The sequence below is a fragment of the Grampus griseus genome (genome assembly GCF_964374135.1).
Source record: "Grampus griseus genome assembly, chromosome: 2".
Lineage (NCBI taxonomy): Eukaryota > Metazoa > Chordata > Mammalia > Artiodactyla > Delphinidae > Grampus > Grampus griseus.
In genome coordinates, this window is record NC_139018.1 from 11,600,163 (window position 1) to 11,612,272 (window position 12,110).

The 12,110-nt window shown below is 39.4% G+C and overlaps 1 protein-coding gene across 1 annotated transcript in view; it reads right to left on the reverse strand.

Annotated features, from left to right (window-relative positions):
* Positions 1-12,110, reverse strand: part of GOLGA5 (golgin A5) — a 32,808-nt gene that overhangs the window by 6,472 nt on the left and 14,226 nt on the right. The window contains exons 7-9 of the mRNA XM_082649449.1: positions 8,292-8,462; positions 5,736-5,864; positions 3,048-3,146 (exon numbers count right to left, since the gene is read on the reverse strand). Coding sequence (XP_082505575.1) covers positions 3,048-3,146; positions 5,736-5,864; positions 8,292-8,462 — 399 coding nt within the window. The remainder of the gene's footprint in view (positions 1-3,047; positions 3,147-5,735; positions 5,865-8,291; positions 8,463-12,110) is intronic.

Sequence of the window (12,110 nt, forward strand, 5' to 3'; positions counted from 1 at the left end):
CACCTGGATTCAAAACCTCCATAAGTCAACAGTTGTGGTGCACTGCAAAAACCACAATCTCTGCGCTGCAACTTCCTAGCTACCTGACCTTGGACAAGTTGCTACACTTCCCCCAATCTGTTTGCTCACCTGTGAGGGTAAGAGTGCCTTTTGCACATGGCACTTTGGGATATGAAAGGAGAATTTTCCTAGTAGGGTCTGGCTGACAGTTGCTCCTTAATAACTTCATTCCATCTTCTATTTGCTCTCACCTGTATCATCTTCCTCCGCTCCCATTTGGCCTCTGCTCTGCTGTTCAAATTTTCCCTTTTGGGCAAACCCAGTCCCCTTCTCTTCTCCCCAGTCCCCTTCTCTTCTCCAGGCTCTGCCTCCCTTCAAAGCCTCTTCCTTGAAGCCCTTTCCAACGACTCCAGCCCGAGCTGACCTCAGCCTTCTTTTAGACTCCTGCTAAATGCCAAGATCTTTGGCTGCGTTGGGTCTTTGTTGCTGTGCACAGGCTTTCTCTAGCTGCGGCGAATGGGGGCTACTCTGTGTTGTGCGTGGGCTTCTCATTGTGGTGGCTTCTCTTATTGTGGAGCACAGGCTCTAGGCGCGCGGGCTTCAGTAGTCGTGGCATGCAGGCTCAGTAGTTGTGGCGCACGGGCTTAGCTGCTCCGCGGCATGTGGGATCCTCCCAGACCAGGGCTCGAACCCGTGTCCCCTGCATTGGCAGGCGGATTCTTAACCTGCGCCACCAGGGAAGCCCCCACGTACTTGTTGACAGATACTTCAGTTGTTTCCAGTTTGGGCTATTTATGAACAAAGCCACTACAAATATTCCTGTACAAGTCTTTTTGTGGACATATGGCTTCACTTAGACTGAGTAAATATCTGAGGTTATAGGTTAGATGTATGTTGTTAATCTTATCAGAAACAACCAGTTTTCCAAAGTGGCTGTACCACTGTACCCTTCCACCAGCAGAGTATGACAGTTTCAACTGCACCACATCCTCAGCGCGTGGTATTGCCCATCTTTCCACTTTCTGCCAGTCTAGTGGGTGTGGAGTGCTGTATCTCCCTGAGGTTTTAATTTGCATCTCCCTGATGACTAATGATTTCGAGCACCTATTCGTGTGCTTATCTGGCTATTCATAATCTTCTTTTGTGAACTGTCTACCCAAGTCTTTTGTCCATTAAAAAAAAAGTAGTTGTGCATCTCTTTAGTTTCTGTAAGAGTCCTTATCCTGGTCACAAACCCTTTGCCAGCTGTGCTATGCATTGTAACTAGCTCCTCTCAGTCTGTTGCTGACCTCTCTTCATTTTTGTAATGGAGTCTCTTGACAAGCAAAAATTTTTAATTTTGATGAAGTCCAATTTTATCACTTTTTCCATCTATGGTTAGTGCTTTTTGTGTCCTAAGAAATCTGTCTTCTCCCAAATTGCAAAAGATTTCCCTATACTTTCTTGTAGGAGCTTTGTAGCTTACACCTAGCTTCATTCCAAATCAATTTTTATTAATTTTACAAGTCTAATTAGGGGATAAAGATCAAGGTTCATTTTTTTCCACAAGTTTTTATCTAGTCCCATAAAATAGTTTTTAAAGAATGAAAAAATAGTCAAACTGCAATGTAATTTTTTTATTATTATTATTTGGTTGCATTGGGTCTTTGTAGCATGTGGGATCTTTCGTTGTGGCAAGCGGGCTCTCCATCGCTGTGCACAGGCTTCTCTCTAGTTTGTGGTGTGCAGGCTCTAGAGCACACAGGCTCACCAGTTGCAGCACACGGCCCCAGTTGCCCTGCAGCATGTGGGATCCTAGTTCCCCGGCCAGGGATCGAACCCACGTCCCCTGCACTGGAAGGCAGACTCCTAACCACTGGACCACCAGGGAACTCCCATGCAATGTAATGTTTTAACAAAGATATTTTTCTCTGAGGAGGCCCAAAGGTAATAAGATAAGCAGAAATAGCATTTTTTATTGTTCATTCAGTATATATCTTAACTCACTAATTGAGTGGGGTTTTGTTTTGTTTTGTTTTTTTTGCAGTGTATTAAGGGGCTGATATCTTTTCAAATTGTACAACTTCCTTCTTACTTAGATGAAAAATCTTTCAGAGATAACCTCCTATGGTTAATTCTTGATTAACAGAAATACCACAATATCTTAGACATAGTATGTACTCAATAAATATTTTTAAAATATTGGAATGTTTACCTAAGCATTAAACTGAATGATGGTTTATGCTCCTTTCTTTTCTTTAATTTTCTGTTAGCAAGTCATCTTACCATTTATAATCATTTCACAAATGTAGGAAAGGGAAGGAGAAGGGAACACTCAAAATCAGTTAGCTGTCCCCAACTCTTATAAAAATTTAAAGTTTTTAAACATTTTAAATTATAGACTACTAAGAAGTCTAAGAACTTAAAAAAATTAAAATTATTTGACTTTTCATGTTCAAACAAAGTCATCACCTAACTGAAAAATGAACTAGTCAATCTTTATGCAAATTATTTAAATGATCAATAAGTTCATTATTTATTAAGTCAATCATGTGACTATAAGAGAGGAAAGGACAGTGTATAATGACAGGGTAAGTGAATGCACGATTCTGTCAGTTAATGATAAAGACTGGCAAATCTGAGTGGTAGGCACATGTTATTTTCTATGTTTCACATTTTCAGTTATAAAAAGGTCTTAGTGACTCTAATGAAAGATCTATTAATAAGAAAATGTATCGTTGGATTTTTCTTAGGAAAACACAACTGTAAAACTGGCAATCAGCAAAACTACCACTGAAGTTAGATGGTATGAAATTCTGGAGTAACTCACATCTCCTTGGGTGACTGGTTACAAGATACCTGTATAAGAAGCAAGCCCTAGAATACAGCAAATGCAGACTCAAATGGCATTCGATGAAAATTCTATATCACATTGAAAATAACTTACCTCACTACTCCAACAACAGGATTCAGGTGAAAATACAGGAAAAGAAAGTCTTACTGTATCTCTAAAAAAAATGTACTTTTACAATGGTATCTTTGCTCAAGTAGTGAATGCTGCTTCATACCTGATTCCTGAGTTTTTGAATTTCATCTTCTCGATCTTTAATTCTGCTTTGCAATGTGTTCTTTGTTCGATACAGATCTTCTTCCATGTAGTGGAATTCCTACAAAGTGAGGCACAAATAAACAAAAGCTAAGTCAGTGCTCCCTATGTCATCTCCAGTACCTGAAACAATGCTTGACACAAGGTAGGCACTTGCTCAATATGTGCTGTGTGTATACTGAATGAGTAAATAAACAGACTTCAAGGGATCTGATGAAAAGTTAATACTTCAGCATGATGTATCAATTTGTATATGATGACTATCTAAGCACCAGTCTTTTTTTTTTTTTAATAAATTTATTTATCTATTTATTTTTTTGGCTGCGTTGGGTCTTCATTGCTGCGTGCGGGCTTTTCTCTAGTGGTGGTGAGCGGGGGCTACTCTTTGTTGCAGTGTGTGGGCTTCTCAATGCAGTGGCTTTTCTTGTTGCAGAGCACGGGTTCTAGGTGCGCGGGCTTCAGTAGTTGTGGCTCATGGGCTCTAGAGCTCAGGCTCAGTAGTTGTGGCGCACGGGCTTAGCTGCTCTGCGGCATGTGGGATCTTCCTGGACCAGGGCTTGAACCCGAGTCCCCTGCACTGGTAGGTGGATTCTTAACCACTGTGCCACCAGGGAAGTCCCAGAGCACAAGTCTTTATTGGTCATATGTTTTCATTTTTCTTGGGTAGAAAAATGTAGGAACAGAACTGCTGGATCATATGACAAGTGTATGCCTAGCATAAAGGAAGAAAACTTGCCAAACTGTTCTCTGAATGCTTTTCAAAATACCTGTACCATTTTGCATTCCTACAGGAATATGAGAGAGTTCCAGTTCTTCCACATCCTTTCCAACATTTGGTACTGTCAGTCTCTGTAAGTGTGGCTATTAGAGTGGGCATGTAGAGATATCTCACTGTGGTTTCAATTTGCATGCCCCTGATGATTTTGGGCAGCTTTTCACGGGCTTATTTTTATCAGGCAATATCCTGCACCTGTTTTGCTCCATCACTGATAAAACACAGAGAGAGGAAAAAAAGAAATACCTCCAAATTCACTAACAACTGCACGAAACTAGTTTGTACGATGGACAGGATTGGTAAGAGTCAGGTGAGAATTAAAGAGTAAAGCAATGCCAGGAAAGAAAGAGTAAATCATTAAGTACCTTCAAAAGCATTATGTTTAACGGTGCAAAGTAAGGGGAGCTGTATGAAGAAGTAACGTGATATGGAATCAAACTGCTAGAGACTACTTTAGACATTTAGTTCAACCTGCTCACTTCACAGACTAAAAAAACTGAGATCAGTGAGAAAAGAGGAAATGAGGAAGGTAATTAGGTTAGGTAGGGGAATCATAATTTACAAGGTTTGCCCAGTTTCTTTTACGCTCTAGGCTAGCATAAAATTTAAGGCTGAAATTTACTTAAATTACTTAAAGCACTATTTAATCCCAAGGTTAAGTACTTCCAATTCAGAACATCCGATTACTAAATAAATAGCCTAGAGCGACATTCAGCTCCACTTTCCTCTACGTAATTCCCTCATTTTAGAAAAGGGCACTGCAAGTGGATGTGTAAAACCATCGGCCATAATAAAATGAAAGTTATCTCACTAAACATCAAGAACATCAAATTCTTGCCTTTTAATATATACTAGCTCCTTAAATAAATGAAAATGCAATTGCTGAAAGGAGAGCTAATCTTACAACCAAATTATCTAAGATAGCCTATGATGTACCCGACAGGTTGTTACTCGGTGAATTTTTCTCTTACTACTCAGGAAATCACTGTCATAATAAAAACAAACACTTCCCTGAAAATAGAACCAGTTTCAGAAATGATAAATCCTAATGAAAAAAATCTTCAAAGAATGTAAGTATGCAAAGCTGGAAACGTTGTAAGTGATGCACTGAGAAATATACAAAGTTTTCCCTCTTGTAAAATGAAGAGAAGAGTGATTTTATTGTGAAGATGAAATAAGATTATGTATACTAAGTACCTATAACAATGTTGTTACTCAGTAAATTATAGATGTTACGAATATTAACTATAGATTCTTATTGTGAAAATGTGACTGTAAACATGTTTAACTGTGTTAGTACTGAAACTATCATATAAGTACATTGAAGTAAAATAATTTGGCTTGGAGAGCAGACAACTGCCAATTGAATAATGAAATATAATTTTAAACATGATTTGTAAGTAAAGTCTGTTATAAGCATTTTTTCTCAAAACAGAAAAAGCAGTCTATTATGGCACTAATGTTGTATTTATATTTCTATTAAATAAAAGTTACTACTGTTTCTAGAAAGTAAAAATCTGATAAAATACAAAAATCAACTGATGTTTTCAAGTGTTCTAACATACATACTCTGACAAGGAGATACAATAAAATACAGACAGAGCAGTAGAAAGAATTCTGGGCTCTGGGACAGGAATCCTGGATTCTATTCTATTCTCTAATTAGCTGTGTGATATTAAGCAAGTCTCAAAATCATTTTGTGTCGCTATATTTCACCTGTTAAAACAAACAACGAGGAGGGTGGGTTAGTAATAAGGTAGGAGCGACCTCTGAGCTCATCCTCTAAGAATTTCAGTAAGCTGCTTTACTAGAAGTCTCCTCATGTGACCGCTAGTGTACAGTCTTCCTAGGTAATCATCAGTCTAAAATCCTTACCTGCTTCTGTCGGTCCAATTCTGCCTCTAGTTCCTGTTTAGCTGCTTTTTGTCCAGCTATTTGGTCTTGCAGATCCTGTAATTGTTCTCTTGCTGATTCTGCTTCACTAACCTGCTGAGCCTCCATATCCTAAAAAGATGAACCGTACATGTGAAAGCAATAATGAACTGTTCAGTTCAGTATTTACTGAGTGATCATTATGTGCTGTGAACTGGGCTCAGCAGGCACTGGAGGGATAACGATGAATGAGACACAGACGCAGACTAAACGGAGCACAAAAACTGGCACCTCCTTATATAACACGGCAAATGGTGAGAGAGATGAACAGGATGCTGCAGCAGAAACCATTTGGTTTAATGACCGTGAGCAGACAGCGGCTCACTGGGAGATGTATCTCTCTATTCAAAAGTAACAATTTCAAGAACAGAACTGTAACATCAAAAAGGACTTCACTGCCTTAGTCCCCTGAAATTGCAGGTTATAATTAGTTTTTGTACATGTGTGGGTATCAACATACAGTAACATACAGTAAAAATAACTTTTCTCTCATATCACCTGAGGTTAGTATGTTTCTTTTTTTAGCTCTATTACTATTATCTGTTTTCACATCTTCCCATATTTCTCACTCTAACTTCTTCACTTGGTGTCACTATTCTCACTTATTCAAACTCAAAAACCAGCTTCTAGATATCTGTGAAATCCACTAGTGGCAAAGAACATTGCTCTGGGTTCTGTATTTTCCCTCTATGGGTTAATAAGCACAGTCCATTCATACAGTACTACATGAAACAAAACTGGCATCTTAACTTTGCTTTTTATCTTTTGGTACATTGTGTTATATGCTCATCTCCACAAACTCTGGCACTTCGCATATTGTTTGAAAGAACTGACAGATTAATGATACTCCCAGACAACCACAGTAAAATACTCTAAATTCACACAACTTTGTGGACTTACTGGAAAACAGCAATAAGTTAAATAATTTTTCCCTACCATTTTCAGGGTGAGTAGAAAGCAGACTAATCTTTGTTATAAATTTGACTAAATCCGATGAATTCTCAAGAGATGGGCAGTAAGTGCAGTGGTTAAGGATACGTGTCCTGGAATCAGACAGACTGGGCTCTAATCCTGGCTCTGCTACTTTACGAGTCATGGCAAGTTACCTTCCTTCTCTGCACCTAAATTTCTTCAAACTGTAAAATGGGAATGCATCACCTCCCTCACGGGGTTCTGGTACGGAACAAATGAAAGGACATATGTCGAGGGCTTTGTGCAGCGCTTGGCACATGAAGTGCTCAGCAAATGAAAGCTGCTATAATTAACAATTCTTCCATTTTGCCAGACCTAATCCTACAGTCCTTATTATCAATTTCATAAACTTCTTGAGAAAGGATAGGAAAATGTGTCAATGTCATCAATGATGCTGGGGTAGGGATGAGATATTAAAGTAAAACAAATCATATTTTTCATAATCTCAGGCAAAAGACACGGAATAGGTAGGAAAAAGTTTAGCATTTATTCAATTTCAAATTCATGGGACTTAAGTCTTTGGAATTCAAAATTATTTAGAGAAAAAAGATCCTACACTTTGAAGGACAGTAAGAAAAAACCCCAGAAATAATAGCAGCTACGATTTACTGAGCCTATTATGTGTCAGGAACAATGCTAGGCCCTTTATACATAGTATCCCTTATTCTCAAGAGAACCTTGTTCTCATCTGCAACCTACAGATGAGACAACTAAGGCTCACTGAGATGTGGTACCTGGTGTAAGGTAACACATCTACTAAGTGCCAAAGCCAGGATACAGGATCTGCATCTAGATCTGACAGTCAAACCCATGCCCCAGACAAGCCAACCCATTCTCACAACTTCCACACTTGCCACTGTTGTTCACGTACATCTTACAAATCAATAATTTCCTAAGCTAATGCATGGATAAGTATTCCTGGCAGAAAGCTGTTTTCTTTTTTCTTTTTTAAGAACAGAAGGCTCATTACCCCACACTTTTATCTTTCCCATCCTCAGAGACCCCTCCTATGTCAAAGACCCCATGTTTAAGATAAATAAGTGGCCCAATTTTACCTTTCGATTAAATATATTAATTACGCAAACTATAAAAGATTATGCATGAAACTATAAAAGATCATCCCTAAGCCCATTCTAATATTAGACAACACCCTAGTTTTAGAAACAAGCCCAAATCTAGTTTGTTTTTAACCACTAGAATGTTAGGTCCATAAATATGAGGACTGTCTGGTTCTCTGTTGTAGCTCTAAGCCTAGAAGATGCCTGGCACATGGCAAATACCTGGTAAGTATCTGCTGAATGAATGAATCTGGTTACCTATCTTTCTTATTCCTATAACTTTAAGTCAATCAATGGAAAAGAAACCTATTGCTTTAGATTCACTTCTATATGGTAACTAATACTCCCAAAGTTTCACACATTATTTCACCAATACCCTTCCCCCAAAATACAGAATCCATCATGTCTCAAACTACTAATACCTGAGGGTAAATGGCTATCTGTGAAGCTGAACAGTAATGTATCTTACCTGTAATTCAGATCTCAGCTGATGTATCTGACCCATCAGTTTCTGTATTTCCTCCCTTTGCATCTCCTTCTCATGCCGAAGTTCTTCTAGTTCCATGCTATTTGCAGTACTGCTATCTAGGCCTTCAAAACCAGATCCTTCCTTTAAGCTGTTAATCAATTTTTCTTTAGACTATCATAAAACAAAGAATAGCAGAGATTAGCTTGTACACTGAATATCATCTACCACACACCAATTAAACTGTTATGGGAATATTCCAATTATATTCTCCACCAGAGAAAGTCCACAGAATGTTAAATCCATAGGGATAAAAATGCAACAGAGCTTTGCTGTACAGTGTTCTTGGACTGTAGTCCCCAGGACCACGTTATTGTTGAAAACTTGTTATTAACAAGATTCTTCTCATCCTTTCTTATACTTCCCCCCCCCCCCCACAATCACATTCCACTCAACAAATATTTATGGAGAACCTACAATGGGTTTGGCACTATGCTAAGCGTCCTATGTAATAAAGTCAATGTCACTCCAGATAGTACCCTCTGCCTTATAAACTAAAAGGGAAGTGACAAATATCCGATACAAGGCAAAGTTCTGAGCAGAAAAAAATACACTTCTGGGGAAGAGAAGGGTTTACTTGAAAGATAGCTCTTATACTGGTCCTGGAAAATGGCTAAGATTTTAAAAGGTGTAGAGAAAACAGAGGACAAAGCGTAAAATGAAAAAGCACAAGGGCCCAAGAGTATCCTGGGATGCATTCAGACAAAATGTCAGGACCAGTGTGTGAGGGCTTCGGATACCAGGCTAAAATGTGTGAATTGTACTGGGCAGTCCAGAGCCAGTTACCAGGAAGTGGATGAGGAAGTGATATGACCAGAGGTGCGTTTGAGGAGGGTAACTCTGGCAGAGGTTTAAAGCGGTAGCTCACAAACTATCGTCGGTGGGCCAGATCTGGCCTGTGGCCTTTTCTTGTATAGCTCACTAAGCTAAGAATGGTTCTTTACATTTTCAAAGGATTATAAAAAAGTAAAGACAAAGAATATGTGATGGAGATCACATACAGCCCTCAAAGTCTACAACAGGTACTATTTGGCCCCTTACAGAAAGTTTGCCGACACCTAGTATAAAAGATAAGTTGGAAGAAGAGATTTGACATGGGAAGACTAGTTTAAAAAGTGCTGTAATCCTAGGCCAGTAATAAAAAGAACCATTGGTTCCTTCACCATAAATATTTGAAAGTCACTCTCCTCCATCAAAAATAGTTTCTCCTTTTTATGGGTGATGTCTTCAAGCTTTTATGTATTTTTCAAATTTTCTATAGTAAACATGATTAGATCTACATCTATATTTATACATTCATACCTCCATGTGGCTACACAGCAGACCTCTCTACTGAGCTCCAGGCCTACATTTCTGATGGCCTTCCTGATACTTGCACCTCGATGTCACATCAATTTTGCAAACTCACCATAATTTATCATAATCTCCTTCAATCCTAAACTGCTGTCTTTCCTTTTTTCCCTTTTGTAGTAGTACACGAGAACATCATTCGTACACTCAAACCAGAAACCTGGAATCATCCTAGATTCCATTTACCTTTTTCTCTCTTCTTCCAATTAAATCTCCAAGTCTCATATATTCTACCTCCTACATTTCTCCTAGCAGTCCCTGGTTTGTCATCCTCACTGCCACAAACTCAGATCAGGTCCTCATCATTTCTTACCATTATTTTTTATAAAAGCCTCTTCATCATCTACATCTCACCATCCCACACCTCATCCCTTCAATGTAGTCAACAATTTACTGAGAACCTACTAAGGGCCAGGCACTGTGCTGGGGATTCAAAGATAAACAAGACAGACATCCAGCACCACCACCCCCAACCTCTTCATGGCTGCAGCAGTTCTTACACCCAGATCTGGTCATGCTGCTCAAGTCCTCTGAAACCTCCCCACCCCCTACCATCACCTAAAGCATAAAATCAAAACTCCTCTGCACGGTATGCAAGGCCTTCCACAATCTGGCATCTGCTGTCATTGAGTTTTCTCTCCCATCTCTTTATCTCTAGTACTTGATGCTCTAGCAACAGAGAACTAGCTGCAGTCTCCTTAATACACCATGTTCCCTCAGGCCCGCTATGTTCTGGCACAGGCTGTTCTACCTGAAATCTCCTCCCTACCATGAGTCTTCCTACTCATCCTTCAAGTTCCTCCTCATACAGCATCTCCAGTGATCCCTGACATCTCCAGGCAGGTTTTAAGGACTTCTTCTTTCAAGCTCCCATAGTACTGCGTCAATAATTTCATTTTATCAATTGCCTCAGTGTTGTCCCACTAAACTGAATGCTCCCTTAAGAAAGAGGACACATCTTTTGAGCTCAGTATCCTCAGCACCTATCAAAGTGCCTACTGAATAGTTAGGTGCTCAATTAAGTACCTCTTAGATGAATTAACAAATTACACTGATACAGCACAAATAATTAGAAAGAAGAGTTTAGAGGAGATGGATATGATATTTCACAGAGGTAGAATAAAAAAGGGGGTCATAGCCAATAGGAGGCAGGCGCTAAAGGAAAAAGGTGGAGTCAAAATGCCACTGCAGTTTCAAGCTTCACTGCCTAGGAAGGTGGCCATATCACTTATGTAAACAGGAGAATGGAGGGGAAGCTGATTTGGGGGTTGGGACATCCCACACAGAGAAGCATGGCAGGCATTCAGAAACCAGGTGGGAAGCTGGAGCCATGCTGAAGTCATATCAATGACAGAAGCAGAGTATATGACAAAGCAAAATAAAAAAGAATAACAAAAAAGGACAGAAGAAGAGGACCCAAGAGAAACAGCAGTAAAGAGAAGACAGAGAGCTAAGGCAGTACAAGTAACATTAGAAGGCAACTTTCAAGAAGGTAGGAGGGTTCACAGGGTCAAAAAGCTCTACCAAAATCAAAGTGGATGGAAACTAGTAAGAGGACAGAAAGCATTTAGGTCACTAAAGACTTTTGAGAAGACAATTTCAGAAATGTAGTGGGGACAGAAATTACATAAAAGAGTTAAAGTTAACATTCTAAAATGAAGATGGCAGATATTATACGTCTGGCAGATGTCACACGTCTGGCATTAAAAGAAAGGAGAAGGACAGGGAAATGGATCGAAGTGGTCAAAAGAGCCAAAAGCAATGTTTTTAACAGTTGTTATGTTCTTCCTTGTTGATCCTCTTGAATTTTTCAGAGTGACTGGTCTAGGCCTCCTCCAGCTCTCAGATCTCCTCTCCCAGCTTTTCCCCCCTCCCTTAGATCTAAGACTGTAGTCATCTAATGTAGCTTTCAACTTCTCTTTCCTTTGCCTTTCTTATCAGAGTGAAGATGTGCCCTTTCATTTTTTTGAGGGGGGGGGATAATTCTTCCGCCTGTGCATTGATTCCATCTCCTTTCACCTCATTTAAGCCCTTTCTCCATAAGTCTGTCCTCTTTCTTCCTCTGTACCTTTCTCTCTGCTGCCTTCTTCTGGCTCAGCTTGCTCAACAGCACATGGTTACTTAGTGGAAGAAAAAAGACCAGATCTTGAAACACCTAACTGAGGAAAAAACATTGCTTTTGGTGATTAAGGTGACAGGTTGAAGACCTGAACTAGGGAGTGGCAGAATTAATTTTTTTCTTAAAAGGAAAAAAGTGGTAGGAACAGGAGACATTTCATCTTTTTTATAATATTTCTAAGAAGAGCAAGACACCTGAAGCAAGCCAGCCCAGTCAAACGGGAACAGTATCTCACAGATCTATAAAAAGTCTCAGAATGTCTCTCGGTCATCTGGCCTATCTTAACATTCACA